The sequence below is a fragment of the Phoca vitulina genome, unplaced genomic scaffold (assembly GCF_004348235.1).
Source record: "Phoca vitulina isolate PV1807 unplaced genomic scaffold, GSC_HSeal_1.0 scaffold10, whole genome shotgun sequence".
In the NCBI taxonomy this organism is placed as follows: domain Eukaryota; kingdom Metazoa; phylum Chordata; class Mammalia; order Carnivora; family Phocidae; genus Phoca; species Phoca vitulina.
The window spans coordinates 25,264,087-25,288,182 of record NW_022589713.1 but is presented as its reverse complement, the minus strand read 5'-3'; the positions used below and the strand labels follow the sequence as shown (position 1 = coordinate 25,288,182).

Sequence of the window (24,096 nt, the reverse complement as noted above, 5' to 3'; positions counted from 1 at the left end):
TTGAATGCCATTTAAGAATACCCTAAGGAATATAACAGGAGAGACTCCTGGGTGGCTCAGTTGGTTAGGCATCTGACTCTTGATTTTGGGTCAGGTCATGATCTCGGGGTGATGGGATTGAGCCCCACATCAGGCTCTGTGCTGGGCATGGAGCCTGCTTGGGATTCTCGTTCTCCTTTTCCCTCTGCAACCCCCCCCCCAATATATTTATGGGAAAAAAGGGCACCGAAAGGTAATCTGGAGTTTGTAAACTGTGTAAACTGTTGTGAACTGTGATTCATACTGATAAATAGTTTACTAAAGTCCATTAATTCTGATTTTATTACTGTGTGGAGAGACTGGGATAGGAGTTTCACACTTTATGTTATCTAAGAAGAATATGTCACCAGAAACATAACGTTGGGAAGATTATACCTAGAAAAGCTTTTCAACATCTATTTTCTTTTACATATAACTACATGATTACCACAGATCCACCACTGTTTTGTCTGGCTTTAGATTCTTTACTTAAAATGCATTCTGATCTTTATTAAAATTGAGCTACTAAGCAAAACCTGATTGGCCCTATATCAGTTCTTAGGTATGTTGGTGGGTTAAATTGTGAAAACTCTTTATTCTTAAATTTAAACAAAAATAAACAGAAAACCCCAGATTTTTTACTAATTCAAATAGGTTTGTCTTACTAGTAATTTGTCTTGTGATCTCTTGGTATAAAGACATTTTGTACTTAAGAATGGATAACAAATAATATTAAGTGAGCATTATGTTGACTGGCCTAGCAAGCAAAACTAATTTGTTCAATTATGTTTTCTCTCCCATTTCACTTTAGCTAGTCGTCTGGGATTGTATTCCAAAACTTCCCAGTCCGTCTCAGGAGAAGAAATAGATGCAATGGATGTCCAGCAGCTTTCACAAATAGTACCAAAGGTAGGCCTAAACTTAAAGCCTTTTAGATGGAAAGGCCTTATTCTAAGTGTTTATGAATTCTTCAGTGTGTCCTATATTCCTAGTGATAAAAGTGGACCTTCTGTTTTCTTCTTTGTTTTTTTATAGTAGTACCTCCAATTGTATTTCTACCAAACCTATTAACCAAATCTCTGTAATTTAATCCCAATCTGTGTGCTGTTTAATTTTTGGTTGGTTGTAAATATTTTATTTCAGTCACCTATTTTTTTTTTTTCCTGAAATGCATCAGGTATCTTATTATCTTTCCTGGAAGATTGGGAAAACTGTAGCAGGTTATTTTAATGCCAGGAACATTTTTCATTAACCTCTCCTTTAATATTTTCCTGTTTTCTTCTTTTTAACACCCATGTCTATCAGAACTCTGAGTGCTAACCACAAATATGACACTGAAAAGAAGGCATGATAAGAGACAAATACATAGATTTTCTTCCCTCCTTTTGATGATTTTCATCTTTCCCATATTATTCCCTAAACACTCTCCTTTTCTGACAAAGTTCTACTTCTTTTTTCACTGTCCTTTTACCATCCTGTCTTCATTCTGTCCTCTCCCCTCTTGCTCCCAAACTGCAGAGATTTTATTGTGTGCTTTTACCTTTAATCAATATATTCTTTTTTTCTAGGTAGAGAAACATGATAAAGGTGAAAAGATTATGAATAGAGGAAATTCAGTTACCCCCAAGTTTAATCCTAGCTCTCACTGTGATACAGTGATGTAGCTCAATCTTTAGTCCTTTCTGTTTTTTTGTTTGTTTGTTTTAAATCTCATTTCTTTAGGCCATAATTTTGTGTCACTAAATTTAGTGTTTTTAGTCAACTAAAAAGATTGACCTGCCCTTCTGATGCTTTAAGAACAGATTTTACTCTGTACCACATGCAAAACATCAAGTGAGTCTTCAGTTTTGCATTGAGATCTCCTTAGTCTCAAAACTGCTGCTCTAATTTTTGAGCTGCCACCAAAGCTTTGAAACGCTAAAAATCTTACATCAAATGGTAGGTATATGGATGCATGTCAAGTAATTTGTTCCTTTACAAAAGAAATACGCTTTCAGTCCAACAGTTGGCATCTTCACTGCCATTGTCAGTGATAACCTTCAGTGACTATAATGGAATGATTTGCAGTGTTTCAAATGATCTGCAGTGGAACAAAGGCAAAATTTTACTCTTCAACCTGAGTATATTGGTAGTTAGCCTTTTATTTAAATATTCTGTAAAATCTGCAGTCTTTGCTAAACACTCTTGTACTTCAGCACTGTGTGCTACATGATTAATTTCTGCAGTAATGTAGAATTTTCACTTAGAAGACAACTAGTATACTTTCAGTGCATATGTAGTTTAGTCCTTTTTAAAGACACACTAAAGAGTCTGAGTGAATTTTTGAACTTTTTTTAAAAGGAAGTATATTCTCCAAATACGAATTATGTGATTCATAGTACCTAGAGGACCTAGGCATATGTAATAATGTGATATTACAGTTAAATTGAGTTTTTTGCTTAAGAAAATAATCCTCATTTGTTTTAGACCTTTATTAAAATTGGGAGGGTGCCTGAGAACAGTCTATATGATGGTACTAAGAGTCATTCAATGATTTATTAATTCATTTTGTATGTATGTATGGAAGGCTGAAGGTATAGGACAAAAATCTCTGCCTTCAATGGAACTTATAGTCTAAGATAAGTAAATATGTACATTATGTCAGATAAGTGCTAATGAGCACCAACAAAAGCAGAGGAGAGAGTGGAATGATTGAAGAGGTAGATTGAAATTTTTAGATAACATGACTAGGAAAGGCCTCACTGGCAGGCCATATCATATCTGAGGAAAGAGCACTCCAGACCAAGGGAACACAAAGGCAAAGACCTTAAGGTGAGTGTGCATGGCACGTTTCAGGAACAATGAGGAGGCTGGTGTAGGTGTAGTTCGGGTAACTAATGAGGAAGAAGGGGCATGCAGTTCATGCAGGACTTGGTAGGTAGTAACAGACTTTGGCACTCATTCTGAGGGAGATAGGAAGTCTTTGGAGGCTTTTGAGCAGAGGATGGATGTGATCTGACTTCTATTTTAATAGTTTCATTATGGTCACTGTGTTGAGAAGAGACTGCAGGAGGCAAGGGCAGAAATAAATCAGTTCAGGTATTGGCCCAGAGTGTTGGCAGTGGGCTTAGAGGAAGGTGGTTGAATTCTGGATTTATTTGAGGTTGGAGCCAATGAGATTTGTTGTTAAACTTCTTGTGGCTTCTGAGAGAAAAGGAGGAATCAAGGATGACTCCCCAAGTTTAGAGCCTGAGTGACTACGAGGATGTACTTACCATTAGCAGAGGATATGAAGGAGCATGTATTTTGGGAAATAACGGGTTCACTTTGAGATATTTTTAAGTCTTAGATGAGACATCCAAGAGGAAATGTGGAATAGGTAGGTGGATTAATTTCATTGGTCTGGATTTTAGAAGAGATATTGGGGCTGGAGACAAAAATGCATAATAATAAAATCTAAATCTGTAAGGCTGGATGAGATCACCTAGGAGAAGTAGGGGATTCTTAGACCTCTTATAGAGGGGCCTTTAAGAACTAAGTTGTGGAATATTTCAGCATTCAGACTTCAGGGAGGTCGGGAGGAACCTCTACAAGAGGAGCAGCCAGAAAGGTAGGAGGAAGGAAGACCAGAAGAGTATAGGGTGGTCATGGAAGTCAAGCAAAGAAAGTGTTTCAGGAGGAGGGAATTGCCAGCTCTGTTAGGGTGCTGCTGAGAGGTTAAGTCAGAAGCGAAATGACCATTGGTGTTAGCAATGTGGGTGGTCTTTGGTAATCTTGAATAGGGGTTTCAGGGCAGTGGTGGGGATGGATTCAAGAAAGAATGAGAAGAGAGAAATGGGAGACTGCAAGTACAGAGGAGTTTTGCTATGAAGAGAAGGGGAAAAGTAGGGTGGCAGCCAAAATGAGAAGGGAAATTTTTAGTTTTGTTTTTATTTAAATGGAAAAAATCACAGCATGTTATATACTGTTGGGAAAGATGCATCAGCAAGGAAAAGATTTTGATATAAGAGGGGGGAGAATTTCTGGAGCAGTGATCTTAAATAGGTCCAAAGGTGGAATATTTGACCTGCACTAGGAGCATATTCAGTTCATCTGTAATAAAAGGAGAGAAGGCAAGGATTGTGCCTGGATACAGGTACTGGTTGGTGGGAATTATGGAAGTTCTCTTCTGCTTCTGTTTTCTTTGAAGTGGGAAGCAAGGTTGTCAGCTGGGACTGAGGTTGGAAATGGGGATAAATTGAAAGTATGAGGAGAGAAAACTTAGTATGACCTAATCCTCTAGGACAGTAGGGAAGAGAATGATGTATTATGCAGATATTATGCAGATAAGTCACCATGACTTGGAAGTGTTGTTGGAAAGAGTGACAGTGAGGAGGAAATTAAATAAGTCACAGGGATGAAAAGTACAGCATAAAGAAAATAGTCAATAGTATTATAATAATGTTGTATGGTGACAGATGGTAACTACACATATCATGGTGAGCATTGTGTAATGTACAAAACTGTTGAATCACTCTGTTGTACACATGAAACTAATACAATGTCACATTCGTTTAAAAAAATCTGAAAAAAATTTTGTGAAATGTGGGGGAGTGACCTAGAGCAGTGAATGAATGCCTATAGTTAGTGGGAAGTCTGGTCTCATGTGACATTCAAAACTGGGGTTTTGTGAATAAAGAAAGGAGAATCAAGGACACCTACCCCTGTCTAGGCTCTCCTGGTGGTGGTACTATGTGAAGGACTGTAGGGATGGCCTTGGTTTGTGAAAAATGAGGTTAGAACAATGTGGAAGAGTGGAGGATACAGGGGATGTTGTAGATGCCTGCTTTTGGGGCACAGTGAGGGGGTATTAGGAGACCAGGAGATGGGATCAGAAAAGGGGATTAAATGCATGGTTTGGAGAGATAAGTCATATAAACTGTTGGAGATACAGTAGAAGAGAATCTAAAGAATTAACACGAATATTAAAAGAGAAGGAGCAGACAGTTAACACTCTTTAAAAACAACAACAATAAAAAGGTTCTACAGACATTGAGAAACAGCTGTTCTTTATCTTTCCTGAAGACAGAACAAAGGGAAAGGCCATTTTTGTTGTTTGCCAGTGTAATGAAGAAATAGATGCAAGAGAGTTTTTCCTTTCTCTGTCTCTGAAACATTTCAAGAATAAGGCTGTTTTCTCTTCAGAACTTAAACATAATGGGATAAATTGGGTAACATGTTTAGATTGTGTATTTCCTGTGGTACCACTGGAAAGTTTGAAATGACCATGTCAAATGAATATCTTAACAGACACATGGTATATTGCTTAAACTTGATCTCTACAAAGTAAGTACAGTAATTTAAAAAATTATTGTTACAAGTGCATGGGTTATTCTGATATTTCTTATTGTTGAAGATTTTTAGTGTATCCTGTATCTTAACAGGTTGCAGTATTTTACAGAGCTAGTCCGAGGCACAAGATGAAAATTATTAAGGTGGGTCTTTAAGATTCACATTGTTTTATCTCTATCTCCAAAATGCTACTTTTCGTCTTTCATTATGCTTACATTACTAGGAATATTGATGTAATATTAAAGTCGGAAGTATTGTGAAGCAAAAGAGATTTTTTTTTATAGAACTTTACATGGAAGTATTAATAGAGAATTTAGTTAGCAAAGGAAGATGTAGAAGAAAACGTTAATGAGGTATCTGCAACACAACCTTCTTTAAACAATTGAACAGTGTAGACATATGTTCTGACAGGAGTCCATAGCCAAATCATCCCAGTGTAAATAGCAGTAATTGCTTAGAAACTGAGTAAATACAGCAAGAAAAGGAAATGTTATGAGAGTGGGAACAGTATTTCAAAGGTTTTGGTTATTTATATTAATCAGTTAAATATATACAAAGCAACTGACGTAGTATCCATTAGTTAAAGGGCTTAATCACAGTAGTCCTCCATTGTATTTAGAGTTTCTCAACCTTCACAGCTATTGACATTTTGACATTTTGGACTGGATTCTTTGTTGTGAGGGGCTGTCCTATGTGTTGTAGGATGTTTAGCAGCATCCCTGACCCCTACCCTCTAGATGCCAGTAGCATTCCCGAAGTCATGATAATAAAAAATATCTCCAGACATTGCCTGATGTCCCCTACAAAGCAAAATTAATTGCCCCTGAGAGCTACTGTATAATTAACTCGAGATCAGACTTTAGACATAGCTCTTACACATGAGAATATTAATAGCAACTTTTTCTAAGCTTTATCTTAAGACCTCCATATATTGAAGTTTGTTGCAAAATCAGTGGTCTGTATTCTTTCCAATCTTTATTATGTGAAAAAAAAATAGAGAGGAGTTGTTTATCCCCTTATCTTTGTGGAAGCAATATTTTTACCAGAATCCCCTTTTCCCCCATTCCAGTCTCTACAAAAGAATGGGTCGGTTGTAGCCATGACGGGAGATGGAGTCAATGATGCAGTTGCTCTGAAGGCTGCAGACATTGGAGTTGCAATGGGTCAGACTGGCACAGATGTTTGCAAGGAGGCAGCAGACATGATCCTCGTGGATGATGATTTCCAAACCATAATGTAAGTTTTGTTTCAGTGAATGTACATCAGAGAATCTTTTCCCGTCTTTTTCTGCACCCCATCTCCAGACAGTTCAACTGGAAAAGAATTGGGATATTCAGTGTATTAGGATATTCAGCAGTGGATGAACTAAACTATTTTACCAGAATTAACTAATCTTATTTATGGCCTAATGTGTAGTTTTGGAGAATATTATTTGTATGGAAAGGACATAATAAATGGCAAAGTCATTCATTTAACAAATATTTACCGAGTGCAGCCAGATGTCACATTTTTCTGGCCACCAGTGGAGTGGTACAGCAGTAAACCTTCATGGGGCCTTTATTCTAGTTGAACTCAGGCTATCAGAAATATGCATGTGCATGGCCTTACAATAAGTATAAAAATAGTCAAGTTTCCATCCATACTATGTATTTCCTTATGTCTGTAATTGTCCATGCTGTCAGTGATACAAGCTACTAAGTTTAAGTAGCTTTGTCTCCTTCCGCCACTGTTTCTGATTGATGTAAGATTCTTCTGTGATTACATGGTCATGTCAGTAGTAGTTCAGGTGGGGGGTCACTTGAATCTTGTTATTTGATAAGCACATGTCTGATAACCTGGGTCTTCCTCAGTTCAGTGACTCATGCTGATTACATGCCTGGCATACTTCATTAACCCATGGTGGCCTAAAGTGGAGCATGTGGGAGCTCAGGACTCAGAATTGCCATGGTCTTGTAGGCATATAAGTTTTTTTCTTTCCATTCTTAGAATTATATAGAAATCTTGAAAGAAAGGGGAAGTTGTTTAAAAAACACGTATTTTCTAGATTCAACCAGATGAGAATTTATTTTTATGTTTATTTTTTTAAAGATTTTATTTATTTGTTTGAGAGAGAGAGAGAGAGAGAGAGAGAGCATGAGCAGCAGGGAGGGGCAGAGGGATGGGGAGAAGCAAACTCCCTGCTGAGCAAGGAGCCTGCCCCCAGACTCGATCCCAGGACTTGATCCCAGGACTCTGGGTTCATGACCTGAGCTGAAGGCAGATGCATAACCGACTGAGCCACTCAGGTCCCCCAAATGAGAATTTAAATGAATTTTTGTAAACTATTATGTAATTCTGCTACAGCACATATCTGATTGTAGTGTTAAGCAATAGATAGCTTAAACTCCAGAATTCATATATATCTTATTACCATTTAATTCCTGACATACATTAATTTAACCCCTTACCATGCATGCATTTTGTACCTTTTAGAAAAAGAAAATTGGAGGGGTAAAGAAGATCATTATTTTAGTATTATAAATGTGTAGTATTATCTGTTGTGTAGAAAGACAGTGTATGATTTTAATGTTGAAATATCTTTAAGAATTTTAATATAGTGTAATGAAATTAGTTCAGATAGAGCTTCACAGGCTTGGCTTTCATTCCATACCAGAATGTTTTTGTATTTTTTTCTCATTTTAATTATGTTAAGAAAATAATAGATTCTTTTAGTGATGTATATGTTATATCAGTTGGAAATGTGTTTTCAGAGTTAGCTCTACAGTGTTATAGGATAGATAGATCTTTATTTTTGTGTGATAATATTTCTCATTTAATTTTTTTTTAAATTTCAGGTCTGCAATTGAAGAGGGTAAAGGGATTTATAATAACATTAAAAATTTTGTTAGATTCCAACTGAGCACGTAAGTTTGTAAGAAGTTTGTCACCATGGGTCTTATAGATAAATTATATGAGAAATAGAATTCAAGCAGAATGCTTAGAAGCTTCTGAGCTCTATTTCTGAATGTTGTTCATATGTTAGTTTTCCATAATGAAAATTAATTCTATCCTAAAATTAAAAATGGCATGATAAAGAGATGATGTCTGTATCATCATCAAAATATATAAATGTTTGTGGTTTATTTACTAGCTCCAGAAATAACTAAGGAAGGAGTGTCAGATCTTAGTGTGTTTCCTTGGTGTCTTTTTCCAAAAGTAGAAGGGCTTTTCTGTAGTCAAAAAACATTTGCCAAAATATTGTTGAAACTGTTAACTGTTATGTAGTAACAGCTATTCTGAACTCAATTTTTAAAACCTTCCTCTGTTTGTTGTTATCTAAACATCTTGAAATCCTTTATTTAAATGCTACGGATTATAAAGTTTAACTTTTAGCTTCAAAATTTTCACACAAATGAAGCATAGATACTCATAAATACAGACTTCCTTTAAAAGCACAGTAGTAAAATGAGATTTTCAAATGCTAAAGAAGTGATATCATAAAAGTAGTAAGAATTATATAAAAGTAGTAAGAATTATATAAAAGATACATTATCTTTTTTTCAACAGGAGTATAGCAGCATTAACTTTAATCTCATTGGCTACATTAATGAACTTTCCTAATCCTCTCAATGCCATGCAGATTTTGTGGATCAATATAATTATGGATGGACCTCCAGCTCAGAGGTAAGAGTTTTTTTTATCCATAAACTAGTAGAAGGACAAAGAAAGTGTGATATCTTGATGATTAAGTTTTATGATTTCATTCATGGATAGCACTGGAAATCTATTCATGCAGCGGCATGTTTGTTATAAATTGTGTGATGGCTGTGTATATCATTTATGCTCTTTGGGTGTTTTTTCACGTGTCATGGATCTAAGCTTTTACGTTATGTTAGATGCCCATTCATAAGTTGAGAACAGATGAGGGAATGAATAGGTGCAGTCCCTGTCCTCAGGAAATAAGCTTTTGTCTCTAAGAATGGGATGTAATGGAGAAATCCTGAGTTTAGTTTTATTATCTGGGTTCTGTTGTCAATTTTAGAGACTTTGGGAAAGTACTGGAGGATCTAAGCATCTAAGTATTTTCTTCTGTAATGGGCCATAGATGTTGCTTTCCAGCAGAAAGAGTAATTGAGTGATACATGTCAATGGTCATTATAACAAATCATCCTAGTCAAAACCTCCTTGCATGAAAGGTATTTCAGAGTTTACTCAGTAGGTTACTATTTCAGGCCATATTTGAAATAAGTAAATTTACATGTAAATGAAATTGGACAGTTTTTTTCAATTTGACCATCAGTCTCCCATCAAACTATGCCAAGTAGGAGTAAAATAGGGAAGAGTAATAAAATCCATGGTTATTTTCGAGTATTTATAGCCAACCTTTTCTTTAGGATTCAGCATTTTGTTTCCATAAGAAAGCATTTAATTTCCTGGATAATTGAGGTTAATGAGATTGTAAAAGTAACAAATCCAAACCTTAAAACTTTAAAGTAATTCACTTTTCTATTTGTTTTGAAGCCTTGGAGTAGAGCCAGTGGATAAAGATGTCATTCGTAAACCTCCACGCAACTGGAAGGACAGCATTTTGACCAAAAACCTGATACTTAAAATACTTGTTTCATCAATAATCATTGTTTGTGGAACTTTGTTTGTCTTCTGGCGGGAGGTATAGTCACTGGATAAGCTGCCTTAATAGCATGCATTCTGTATGACCCAGTTATTTTGGTGTGTTACACGAAAGCTTGGAAAGTTAGGAGAGCTCATTGGAAAATATGATAATAAAAACATTTAAAAATAGTTTGATTTCAGTCTTTATGGGTTAAAAGAATTGCTGATTCATTTATTAGAATAGTTTAAATCTGCAAAGATATCAGCACAATAAAAATTAATATATTAATATTCATATTTGGGGAGTAATTAGAAAATCTGAGTCTATTGCTACTTTATTTCATCAGAAAAGAAAGTTGTTTTAATATCCAATATATGGTGTGTGAGAAGACTACTTTATTTAGATTATAGCTATTCATTAGTGACTTACTTAAATGGCGTATAGGAAATTTACGTAGCTTATATGTTTTATGTCTTAGGCTAAAGCTATTTTATTCTAAAGCAAAGAAAATGTTAACCTTTTACAAGCATGCAGTATTTGTTCATTAAATTCAGCCACTGATAATCATTTTTCTTCTTGATAGCTACGAGACAATGTGATAACACCTCGAGACACGACAATGACCTTCACATGCTTTGTGTTTTTCGATATGTTCAATGCACTAAGTTCCAGATCCCAGGTATGCTTAGGTGATCTTAGCTGACTGATTCAATTGATAGAGTTCTCTCTGATTGTAAGTAGGCAAGGATTGTGGGGTTTTAGCTTTGCTTGATTTTGTTATCACAGATTACAGCCCTAGATACAGCCTTCCCTATAAACGTGTACCTACAAACGTGTCATAATGGGGATAGGGCATTTGGGCAAATAGCCTTACCTTTGGCCAGAAGATGCAGTAAATCACTGGTGTCATCGCCTGGTCTTTCTTCTTTCCATTCTCTTACATCTGTAGCTTTAAGATAGGTTCAAGTTAATATTATCCGAGAGTATTGGACAAATGGGTTCTGTTAAGTTGGTATTAGTCTCATTTTAGAAGAAAATATTGTTAGAAGTACAAGAACAATTTTGTGCATATTAATGGTTTCTGATTATTTCTGTCAGTGTGTCAGAGCTTAGGACATTTTAAATTTGCTTTTCTTCCCATGTTGTATCTTAAGGTGTGATTGCCTTTTCTTGATTGAAGTGTTTTCATAGAAAATTAATGGGCTGTGGGCTAGAACCTAGTAGAACCTTTTCAGAGCACAATTGTTCTTGAAAAGTAGTTCCATTTTGAGGCCTGACTCTTCATTTCAATTCTAGAGCACCTTATAAATCCTCAATTATATCTATTACCATTTAGCATGCTGGAACTTTCCAAATCAATGAATTGTCATTAATTTAGACTAAGTTTTGGAGAGCCTACAATATTCATTTTTTGTTTTATGAAAGGCAATTTTACATTTTTAGTACACACTGAACTAGGTCTATTCTTTAAGAAAGGCTTTTAGATTATCTGACTTAATGGATAGAAATGATTTAACAAAATAATCACACAAGTGAAGTTTCCAGTGTTTTGAAATGCTAAAGTTTCTTTTCATTCTGTGGTCTCTTGTTGATGTTGTTATTGTAGCATCACTCTTGTAGAGAAAGCTTTCTTGATAAAGAGAAACTGCTTTAGGGGCGCCTTGGTGGCTCAGTTGTTAAGCGTCTGCGTTCGGCTCAGGTCATGATCCCAGGGTCCTGGGATCGAGCCCCGCATCAGGCTCCCTGCTCGGCGGGAAGCCTGCTTCTCCCTCTCCCACTCCCCCTGCTTGTGTTCCCTCTCTCGCTGTCTCTCTCTGTCAAAAAATAAATTAAAAAAAACTGCTTTAAATTGTACCTTTATTCCGTCTGAATTATTCCAAAATAATAGTCAAACCATTAAGAGATTTCATGGTATTGCCATTATGGCGTTCAATCCAGTTTATTAAAAATTGGAGATGACTATGATAAAGAAGCTGTTTCAGTGACCAAGGAATAATAATTGAACTCTTTGCTCTGCCAACAGACCAAGTCTGTATTTGAGATTGGACTCTGCAGTAATAAAATGTTTTGCTACGCAGTTCTTGGATCCATCATGGGACAGTTATTAGTTATTTACTTTCCTCCACTTCAGAAAGTTTTTCAGACTGAGAGCCTAAGTATACTGGGTAAAGAAAATGTTACCTTTTTATAATTTATATATTTTAGATGAATTATTGTATTTTCTAATGCATTTGTTCTACTAAAAATTTCCTTTTAAAAAGTGAGATAAAAAAGTGAGTTGATTTGAAAAAGGAGTGTATTCTATTTTTGAGAAGTTTGCTTGGGTGGTCACTTGCTTAATGCTAGGCTTTAAAATTTTTTTGTAATTTTTTTTTTTTCTTGCAGTATTTTTTTCTTGGTTATAGCTGTCAAATTATAGTTGCTGATTCTAAACTATAGCAAATGAAAACGTGTTATAGAGTAATTATAGTTTATAACTTTTCAATCTTACATGAAGAAAAAACTAGATTTAAGCTCACTGAAAACCAGGTTGCTCTTCTTTAAAATTACAATTTTAGTAAACTAATATTTCACTATTTTTACTTGCTAATTTGTGCATTCTTATTTTACAAAATAACAGCCTGACCCTAAAAGCAGAAAATACATTAAGATTACATGGAAGATAGACATTATTCTTTCACATACTATGTATTAAATGTATTATGATACATTTAAAAATTAATCTTCCTGTGTAAGGGTGAGGACTGATGTATTGTGGCAATGCTACTTTTAATTCTTATGTTTTTAAGTTAATTGGGGTATTTGTGAAAATAAGTTATACAGCCTCACTGTATTTTATGCTGTGAGTTACAATTTACCTTAAAGTTGAAATAGTTTAATTTCAGTTTTTTAATTTCATATTTACACTTGTTCCTCTTTTTAAAAAGTGGGGTCTTAAGGAGACAGCTGCAATTTTTCAAGCAATGAGTAAGAATGAGATAGTGTGGATACTATTATAAAGACATGGTCTTTATTTATTTTTAAATTTTAAAAAAAGGTTTTATTTATTTGAGAGAGAGCACGCACGCACACAAGTGGGGGAAGGGGCAAAGGGAGAGAATATCCAAGCAGACTCCCACTGAGCATGGAGCCTGACATGGGGCTTGATCTCACGACCCATGAGATCAGAACCTGAGCCTAAACCAAGAGTTGGACGCTTAACTGACTGAGCCACCCAGGTACCCCAAAGACATGGTCTTTAAATGATGAGTTCTTCTAGGCTCTCTAATGGAATAAATAGAAATTCCTAAATAATCTTTAGATAGGCAGTTTACAATCAAATTAAAATTAAAAAGACTGTGTGATCTATTAAATAGAAAACTCCTCTTGCTTGTGTTGCTGTTAATAGTTATGGTTATGAGGTTATGGTTCAGGGAGAGTAGTCAGAGCACTTGGGTTCTAGTTCTCTGGCAGCTGCCTTTTCTAGCTGTATGACTTCAGATAAGTCATTTTTGAGCCTTACTTCCCTCTTTTTTTTTTTTTTTTTGAGTGGGCAGCAAAGCAAAATTTATTGAGCCATAGTATAAAGCTCCCGAAGAGGGAGGGGACCCGAGAGGGTTGCCCTTAACTTTCCTCATTTTTTAAACTGAGGCTGATTTTATGTACCTCCTGGAATGGTTGTAAAACAGAGTATTTTAAAAGCTCTGTTAAGATGCTAGGAAAATGCACCTGGGTGGCTCAGTCGTTAAGCGCCTGTCTTCGGCTCAGGTCATGGTCCCAGGGTCCTGGGATCGAGCCTGACATCGGGCTCCCTGCTCAGCAGGAAGCCTGCTTCTCCCTCTCCCACTCCCCCCGCTGTGTCTCTCTCTGTCAAAAAAAAATAAATCTTAAAAAAAACCAAAAAGATGCTAGAAAAATGTAAGCTTTAAGCTTTGCAACTGTTTCAAAGAATTGTAAAATGCAACTTATTTTCTCTTGCAGATCTGCTGTTTCTTGTGGGTCTCACCTCCTCAGTGTGCATAGTAGCTGAAATTATAAAGAAGGTTGAGAGGAGCAGGGAAAAGATCCAGAAGCATGTTAGTTCGACATCGTCGTCTTTTCTTGAAGTATGATGCATATTGCATTCTTTTATTTGCAAACTAGGAATTGCAGTCTGAGGATCATTTAGAAGGGCAAGTTCAAGAGGATAATGAAGATTTGAGAACTTTTAAACTTTTCATTGACTAGAAATGAGTGTTATGTTAAAGACTTGATTTGAGACTTTAACCTGCTGGCAGTCCCAAATGAAATTATGCAACTTTGATAACATATTTCTTGATTTAAATTGGCTTTTGAAATTGAGTGGAACTTTATAAAGCATATGGGCAGTTATTTAATTAAAAAAAAAAAGCAAAACCTGAACCACCTTCTGCACTTAAAGAGGCCTAACAATACAAATACACTATCTATCTTAGATAGGTATTAATTTTTTTTAATTTTTAAATATTGTACTATTTATGGTGGTGGGGCTTTCTTACTAATACACAAATAAATTCAATCATTTCAAAGGCATTCTATTGGTTTAGAAGTTGATTCCCAGGAGTGCCATATTTCAGCTACTGTATTTCCTTTTTCCTGCAATGTAAGCAGCTCAGACACCTTGTGTTACTGTTTTTGTATCAAGTTTTTTGCACAGGATGTGACCACTGTCAGATCACTGTTCTTTTCTTTCTTTTTGTGATTGAAAAGCCTATACTGCAATTTGAAGTAAATGTTTGCTTTTCTTAGTAAATGTAAATGGTTGCTTTTTTTTGTTTTTTGTTTTTGTTTTTTTTAAGTTATGAGTCTTTGGTCTAGCAAAATTAATACAGGGTTATCAAGTGGCATTCTAGGTAGAGTAGCCTTGTCTGTAATTAACAGTTAGTCATAGAATCAAAAGTATTTAAGAGTGATTGGGCTGAAATTTATAACAGATTATATGAACATGTTAATGCCTCTTTTTGAGTTAAATATAAATATATACTTTGTCAAGTATCATTTTGTCATCCCTTAAATATAAATCCAGTACCTCACCTGAATAACTGAATTTTATTTTTCTCAATGTCTTTCTATGTATATTTTTAAGCATCTTTCTTCGGAAGTATAGAATACTGTACTTGATAAAAAAGCCCCAAACTCAAATAGATGGTTTATGAACCAGGGTATACGGGAAGACTCTGTGCTGGCCTTTCTCTTTGAGTATCTGCAGCTTCTTTGGCTTAGATTGCAGCACTACCCTGAGCGTGTACCTTCAGACTTCCACCATTTGTTCTCTGCCTTCTGTTGCATTGGGCATGCTAGAGAAATAGTTGGGTTTACTCTCATAGTCCCATCAGTTTTTATAATAGCTTGGTGAGGTGTAGGTAATTTTTTTTTTTTTAGTGTGTTGTGGCAAATTTGGGCCAGAAATTCAAAATTAGAAATCCATTTTCCTATTGAATATTTCTCTCTGAAACAGAAATGGGTTTCAAATTCTTACATGTTTAATTCTTCTTGAAATTCATGAGTTTTGTATTTTATAACTATTCTCCATTTTTTAAACTGTCAGCATAAACCACTCTCTAGTTTTTATCACCAATATTAACCTGCCAGTGTTAACACTGAAATATTTTTATTAATGATAGGGAAAATATCTATTTGAGTCCTTGTAATTGAAACAGTTGAGTATAAGGAGCTGAGATGTCTGAAATTTATTCTACTTTACCCTTTAAGGCTTAATAGTCAAATGTACATTTTTCTTATTAGATAGAACATAGAAACCGTTGTCTAGTCAACTTTATCTTTAATGACATGATGTCTCATACCTAAATTTTGTATGATTTTTTTTCTCTGTTACAAAGACTTGAAATATGTTATTAAGTGCATATCAGTCTTTTGCTTTCCATTTTAAGTTCAGAGTATGACTCGTATGAAATAAATGTGCCTATCCTTTGATTCGGTTTTTGAACCAAAAGAAAAAAATGATTTCTTTTCATAAGTTAATGACCTTGCAGTTAGGACCGTTAACATTAAAATCTTATGGATGTAGAAGATACAGAAATTAGGCAGTACTCAAAGTGCACAGAATCTGTGATTTAAAAAGAAGTGACACGTACAGACAGTACAGATACACTATATCCAGGTTTCAATTTTCTGTAGTATAACAACAAATTAGAATATTTGTATATATATCTTCCATAGTATATCATCCAAATTAGTATAGATAATTTAAATATGCTAGTATCTAAATTTTAAATTTTCACCCCACTCCCTAGCCCTAGGACTTGCTAGAGTCCTTAATAATACTAACTTATTTGATTTTTCCCTGTTAGCCTACCTCCTGAAGTTATTTGGTCCCAAAGTGATTAAACATCTGGGAAGAAAAGAAAGGAACTTGAAATAATTCACCTAGGTAGATAATTCCCAGCTGCAGAGAAACAAAGGCTTAGCATGTTCTCTCACATTTGTACTGGGCATAGCATGACCCAAAGATGAAACAAAGTGAAACCAGACAACCTAAAAAACCTCCTCCTTCAGGATACAGGCTTTATTTAATAGCAGTAACCACACTCAGAATGCTAAAACACATTTTTTACCTTTTATACCCATGCAAGGTACATCTTTCACATTGGTAGTCTTTCTGAAATCACTTCTAAGTTTTAATCTCTTTTATATAGGACAAAAGTGAGTATTGGCCATACTCAAAATAGTTTTTCAGTGAAAAGAATTGGTGGCAAACAATGTCATATCCAAGAACCTTAATTAACTTTACCTTGCTTTCTGCCTTTGTCACTTGGCAGTTCATGTGCATTGCATGTGACTCAAGCAAAAGCTTAGGTGGATGAATTGTCATTTCAGTAAACTTTTACTTAGTACCTGGAGTTAGCTAAGAATAAAAAGGTGATGGCATCCCTGCCCTTCAAGAGCTCATAGACAGGGTTAGCAGGGCATATAACTGTTAACAAGCTATTTCATGAAAGTTAGTAGTGGTCTTTGTACATTTATTTTAAAAATACACATACATTAAGATGATTCCAGCATACATTTTACTGGAAGTTTCCCTCGACACTGGCATTTGGGAATCCTTGAAATGCCTTTTTAGACTAAGCTACAGTCCAAACAGCTGATTTGCATACTGAGATGTGGTGTGGGTAAATACTCTAACTGGTATGTGACTGAACAATCAGATTATCCCCATAATTAAGCTTCCTTGAGCTCAGTTAGAATTCGGTATGACTATTAATTCTTGTTAGACAACCTTATTTTTGGTTTTGGTTCTCAGAGTTGGTTATTATTGATAATGGGTAATGGTTACCCAGTCCTTGATATTAATGTAGATAGAATAGACTGCAAATATTGTTGTAGATTTAGATGTATAAAGCAGTAAGAGGTAGTATCTTGCCTTTGGGGAGTTCTCCGTCTTAACCCTGGAGACCAATATGAAATACATTTGGCACAGTGGTAAATGCTGCCCCAAATGTTATCGTAGCTAAAGGAGAGAAACAACTTCATAGGAAGAGGTTGTCAAAGAAATTTCTTAGAAATAGTAGCATCTGAATCAAACCTTAAGTTAGGACTCTCCAGCCTAGAAACAGCAGAATATTGCAACCAATTGCACAGCCTCTACAGAGGTGTTGGAGGGCTGAAAGAAACAGATGAAAACCACAGGAGTTTGGGGGCAGTTAAGGCAGGAAGTATATTATGTGAGGGGTTTGACAGATAGGCAGGAGCCTATTGGTGAAGGTAAAGACATTTGATTGGTGGCATACTAGAAGATTTCAGGAGTGTGATATGAGTTTGGATTTTTGTCTTGTAATACATTAATGGAAGCATGAAGGGTGGATTGTAAAGACAAAATAAGAAGACTGATGAAGAGAATTGTAAAAGATTAAGTGGTAGAGGGACTAGCTGAGCTGTGGCAGTCAGTATGGAAAGAAAGGCATGGCATATCTGTCTTCTAAGAGGTAGTATTGACATGACCAGATGGGAGAAAAGAAACGTGGAAATTCCCTGTTGTGGGCTTTCTGGCTTGGATAGTAGAGCTGTTGGGAGAATTACCGAAGCCAAGTGGCCTTTAATGGGACACAGGTCAATTTGGAATGTAAGTTTGTGGTGTCCTTGAAATTTCCCAGTGGACATGTTAGATGAGGTTTTAGCAGAATATGATTTAAAGCCATGGCTGACAAGGTATAATGTAGGAACTCGTTATAGGCATTATCTATATTCTTTTACTAAAAATAAAGCAGTAAATGAATATAAACTTGGCTTTGACAGAATAAAATTTTTTGTAAGTAGTTTTTTTAGTATAGTAAGGTAAGATTCAGCAAACAAATTTAAAATGCAAGGGGAAAAGAGGAACATTTCAGCTGCCTCTGTTACAGAGCTTTCAGAATGAATCTGTTAATTAAGATTACTAACTGGAAGGCACTGATCTGAATTATTGGGAGCACATCTTTTTGATATTTGCAGTAAGACGCTCTCTTAAGAGGTGAGAGAATATAAGCAAAGAAATGCATGGCATAGACTGAAGTTTGCTGTGTGTGGAAACATACTTAGTGAATGGCATTAAGGCTAGAAAGTAGCTACTTGCTCCGAGAGATTTATGGCAGGGAATCAGAAGCAATGTTTTGTTTTTTTCTTTTCCATTTTAGTCATAATTCTTCCTTGGATCTTTCTAGCCTTGTATCCCACACAGTGTTCTACACAATTGGATAGTATTCCTTCAACTTGAAAACCTTTTTCCTCTGCCTCAATTTTAAGAATTAGAATTTTTACTTGTTCTTCAAAACCCAGCTGAAGAGCCAACAAGCAGGGCCTTTCCAGATTACTATAAAGGGGTGTGTGTGTGGGGGGAGGTACAGTTTCTTATAAATACTATTAAGAATAAACCCATCCATAAGTTTGGGCATAAAATTGTGGGATTTTTTTTTTTTTTTAGAAGGCATTAGAAATTTAAGTCCAAGCCACTACGTTGATTAATCTGGACAGAAATTTGATATAATCTTTACCTTTCATTCAAAATAAGTGGTGAAATTTGGGGAGGAAAGTGAAAAATCTTTGAGCCATTAGATTTGATCTTTGTAAATTCTTTTCTAGTCTAAACCTGCTATTGTTCCTGTGTACCCGTGAGTGTGGTAATTGCCTGCGTTTGTACAGCTGCCCTGTTTAGACAGTGTTTCGTGTACAGATGGATCACTGTACACACTCGACTTTGCCATTCCTTTCTCGTTTTGTTGAAGTGTAACCAAATTGACAAATATCCTGGGCAAAGGCCCACATTTCTGTGCCGGTCCCATGGCTGTTAGGCCTGGCAGAACCGCCTTTCCTATCTAAATCACGATTGCCCCATCAACATTATTTGTTTAGCAATAATTGTTCTACTTAGTAATCCTCTGAGTAGAATCCGTATCTCACAGTCTTAGCAAAGTACATTGTGCTGATTGGGCAAATGGTTCTGCATGAACCTAGAGGTCCGTTTTGGGTTCTGAGTATTTCCAGCTTTAGAACTCAAAAAAAATTGTGTTTTTTAATACAGCTCTCCCTCTCTCTCTTTTTTTAAATACTTATCCAGCCAACTGTATTAAGAACAATTTTCTATTAAGGCCTTCCTTATGATAAGTATGCTAAAGTGCTTGCTAGTTGAGGAGTAACAATTTGGTGCCATCTTATGGTCATAAAGAAATACTGAAATGCCTTGACCATGTGCTCTTTTTTTTTTTTTTTTTTATCACATCTGCATCAGAAAAAGTATAATATGAAACAATTTACGTGTGTCTTCCAAAATATTCTCCTTGGAGCCATTTATATCAGGCCCCAACCAAATAGATAATTGTAAAAAATGTTTGCTTGATAGGAAAGACATGACAGACTTTACATTTAAGCATTAATAAATCAATTTTAGGGAGTTACAAATGAATATGTTTTCGTGTTTCTCATAGTCATCAATATGGTTATACAATAGGATTGCATTAGAATTTATGACTCTATGGAGGTCTGGATGGCCCATGAATTAGGTAGATGTGTTGCAAATTAGTGAAACAGTTTAATACTTCCCTGAGTCACCCACAAGGGCTATTGACTTAGTTTTGGGGTTAACAAACTAAATCAGTCTGCTGCTGGATTTGTAAATAAAGTTGTATTGGAACACAGTTATGTACATTCATTTATGTATTATTTATCACTGCTTCATGCTACAAAAGTGAATAGTTGTAACAGAGACCATATGGCTCGCTAACCTATTTACTCTCTGGCCTTTTACAGAATAAAGGTTGCCTAGTCATATAAATACTCAAAAAGAGGAAAATAGGCCTCTGCACTGCATTCAGTGGTCTAGAAAGGAAGTGGCATCAATTTTCTCTACCTTCCAATCTCCCAACAAGATGTTATCTGGGATGGATGAACTTGATACCAGATTTAATGTCAGTGACTCTTCTAAGTCCCCACTTAAGTCTCCTATATGGAGGAAGTCAGAGAGTCTTAGTCTGTTCTCAGAACATCATCATCAACAGGGAGGACATACCAGCTGTTATCAGTTCCAGCTCATCACTAGGGCTCCTTGTTCTTACAATAAATGGGTAGAGTGTTCTGATCTGTTGTCCCATCTGAGTTGTGCTCCTCATCATATGCACAAGAGAAGTGGGGGCTTCCTTCTCATTGGCGGTTTCTTCCTAACACAAACACAGAAACAAGCTTAATTTGAGTAGGCTTTTTTATATTATCCTGCTTAGGGAAGACAAAATTTAGTAAAAGTGAAACCAAAATATCCTATCAGCACAGTCTTAGGGGAAAATGCACTCTTGTATTTTCTCAGAACAGAATGTTCCAAACCAAAATACATTTACATAGTATTTATCATATTTCTAAGGTAAAATTATGATAATATTTCTTAGTAGGTTCCTCTGACAGTCCACCCTTGGCTGTCAGACTTATCACTTTGTGAATAGATTATGGTTATTATTATAATAGGGTCAGTTTCTTTAGTTTGTCTTTTAAAAAACAGTTCGTGGGGTGCCCATGTGGCTCAGTAGGTTGAGTGTCTACTCTTGGTTTTGGCTCAGGTCATGATCTCAGGGTTGTGAGATTGAGCCCGTGTCAGGCTCCACGCTCAGTGCAGAGTCTGCTTGAGATTCTCTCTCTCTCTCTCCCTCTCTCTTTCTCCTCTCTCTCTCTCCCTCTGCCCCTCCCTCCACGCTCACTTGCTCTTACTCACTCTCTCAAATGAATGAAATCTTTTTAAAAAAACCAGTTTGCATACATCTGAGAGCTTGACGGGCTACATACAGTACATTGTGATTGGAAACTTGGGCTTATGGATGTCACCATTCTCAGATTTCAACAACAAAGACCCCCTACCCACCATTTTTACCTCTTATTTTTCAGAGTTTCTTGGGACAAGACAAGGGAACATGAGAAGCTTGCTCTCTTGATGCCATCCTTCCTAGAGGCATCAACTACTACCTCTCTCTGATCATAAAATAATACAAAATACTCATTGGGGAGGTTTTTAAATAGAGGACAAGGAAAACACTTTATAATCTCAATACCCAAAGACTTTAACCTAGGTTTTAGACATATATCCAGCTGCCCAGCAGACGTTTCCACTTAAGCGCCTAAAAGGTATTTCTAACTTAACATATCCACAACAGAACCCCTAGATCCCCAACTTCCCAACTATACCTCATCCTATGCAAATGAATGAATAGGAAATCTGAAGACAGAGGGTTCCTGCCAGTATTTTATGAAGGCATAAAAATGCTCTATGACCATAGTAATTTTAGCAATAATTTATAGGACTTCTTAATGGCACATTTACAAACACCATTTTTTCAGAGTGATGTTACAAGTATTTACTCAAAAAAAAGTTTCCACGTCAGAGCAAGTTCTTCTAACAGTTGGATCTACATAATCCCACCTCTGTCATGAAATAGAGTTTATTCTATACCCATGTTAGCAAGCATTGAGATAATGCAAAGTAGACTTTCTGTTTTCCCTGTCATCATCCTTTGATTTATTCTCCCATAATGTGTAACACACATGAATCAGAGGAAGATATGAGGAGATAATGCCCAGATAGACACATGGCAGTTTTTCAAGAAGAAACAGCACCTCATTTAATCCTCCAAAAAGCACCAGTTATATCAAAAAACACAACAGAAGAGTTTTCCTAATCTTGTAAGCTAGGTCACGTGATGGTATAATTTTTTCACAAATGATTCAGTCTTATAAATGATCAAAAACCCAATGTTGATACATTCTGATCAGCTTTTTTTTAAAACAAAAACATTCCTACGTGTTTCCTGATCATGATGACAATGAGTTATATTGTACATAGAAATCTCCCAAGTGTCTCCAAAGTCATAATGAGAAAATTATTTAAAATATGTATGTATACATGTATATGTATGTGCATATATATGTACACATATGTATATACACAAATATATAAATATTGAAAGATTTTGCTATTTTAACCAGATATCTAAAATGTTATCAAGACTAGTTTGGAATAAAAGTGATTGCATGTGCATTGCAACATGTTTGTGTGAAATTTGATTTTTCTCCCTGAAAACTAGATCCAGTGAAACAAGCTGGAAATACATTCATCTCTTTCTCCCATTTTAACAGACTGGTACATGGCCTGGCAGTCATGGCTTTGGATTTAAAAACGTTCTTCCTCAGCATGAGGTCCTCATCTTAGAATTTTTATAGTTGGATCAACTTGAATTTTAGCAAATTTCAGACCTGGAAAGAAATGCCAAAGCAGCTTACCATATATGGTTCAGAAAGCTGTTGCTAAAAGTGGGGAGGCATCTTTTTAATACATCTTCTCAAAATAAGTATTTAATTTCATATTGTTACAAGGTGCAGAATCATTTCCAGCTGTCTTGACTGAAATGCATCAATGTATAAGACGTTAATGCAATATATACTAAGTACACTATATCCACCTCACTAAAAAATACAAGGTCACTGTGTTTGGAGTCGGGTACTAGTGAGTGTTGGTCCCTTTACGGAAGTGAACTTGTTTCTGCTCGTCTTGGGGGTGACTGCTTTCCAGGTGCTGCTCTGGGTTCACGGAGTGCCAGCCAGCCAAATAACATGTGCTAGCGAGAGGTACCCAGTGAACTCTGGAAAGCTCACTAAGGGGGAAAACTCGCTTTGGCCTCCTTAGGATTATGGGATAAGGCCAGGAGATAGCTCTGGCAGTTGCAGGAACAGGAAATTCATAGGAAGTGGTCATATCTGCTATTAATTTTTTCCTTTCTTTAAACATATCCAGTGCTCTTTCAAATTGGGTTTTAAAAACAATACAGAAAATCCCTTGATAACAAGAAAAAAGGGAAGGAGGGGCACAAGTACCCATAGGGATAGTTCCTTCTGGTCTTTTTTCATTATTTTCTAAGGTTGAGCTTGGCTGCCTATTCACATTCTCTTGGCCCTTCTCCTTTTAGTGTGGCTTCAGCTGGACAGTTCTGCTGAAGTTGCTTTAATGTTTTCACGTTCTTATCCTCATGTTAGCCATATTTGATAGTGTTGATCTCCTTGCCTCTGCAAAATTTCTGCCGTTAGCTCTGGCAGCCACTAATGTCACGGTACTTTGATATTTCTGCTCAGCCACCTCTCCTTCTCAGATCCTTGCTTTGCTCTTGGTCTTCTTGTGTGGATGTAACAATAATGGCTGGCATTCCTTACATGTTTCTAGTGCCAGGCACTGGGTGAAGTAACTTAAAAGTACATGTCATTTTGTCTCTAACAATTTGAACTCTTGTGATCCTCATTTTACAGATAGGGTAACTGAGGCATCATCATTAATTCATTTATGCACAAAAGAAGAAAAGATAATTCTAAGACCTTTCTATTTAGAAAGGTCTTTATCTTTGTATTTTTTTTTAAGTTTTTATTTATTTGTCAGAGAGAGTGAGAGTGAGCACACAAGCAGAGGGAGCTGCAGGCAGAGGCAGAGGGAGAAGCAGACTCCCCACTGAGCAGGGAGCCCGATGCAGGACTCGATCCCAGGACCCTGGGGTCATGACCTGAGCCAAAGGCAGACGTTTAACTGACTGAGCCACCCAGGCATCCCAAAGGTCTTTATCTTCTAAAATCATAATTAATTTGAATTAGAATCTAAACTTAAATACTAAAACTAATTTGAATTTTTTTTGTCATGATCACTCATCTTGAAAAGCCTTTAGAATTTATAG

At 36.0% G+C, this 24,096-nt stretch overlaps 1 protein-coding gene across 2 annotated transcripts in view; it reads left to right on the top strand.

Moving 5' to 3' along the window:
* The window catches only part of ATP2C1 (ATPase secretory pathway Ca2+ transporting 1), a 161,335-nt gene that overhangs the window by 131,850 nt on the left and 5,389 nt on the right, over positions 1–24,096 (top strand). Inside the window, exons 19-27 of one of the 2 annotated variants that reach the window (XM_032408706.1) lie at positions 830–927; positions 5,421–5,471; positions 6,398–6,564; positions 8,163–8,231; positions 8,875–8,991; positions 9,829–9,976; positions 10,503–10,598; positions 11,943–12,084; positions 13,880–14,004. In XM_032408706.1, coding sequence (XP_032264597.1) covers positions 830–927; positions 5,421–5,471; positions 6,398–6,564; positions 8,163–8,231; positions 8,875–8,991; positions 9,829–9,976; positions 10,503–10,598; positions 11,943–12,084; positions 13,880–14,004 — 1,013 coding nt within the window. The remainder of the gene's footprint in view (positions 1–829; positions 928–5,420; positions 5,472–6,397; positions 6,565–8,162; positions 8,232–8,874; positions 8,992–9,828; positions 9,977–10,502; positions 10,599–11,942; positions 12,085–13,879; positions 14,005–24,096) is intronic. The other variant, XM_032408707.1, reaches the window with a different exon arrangement.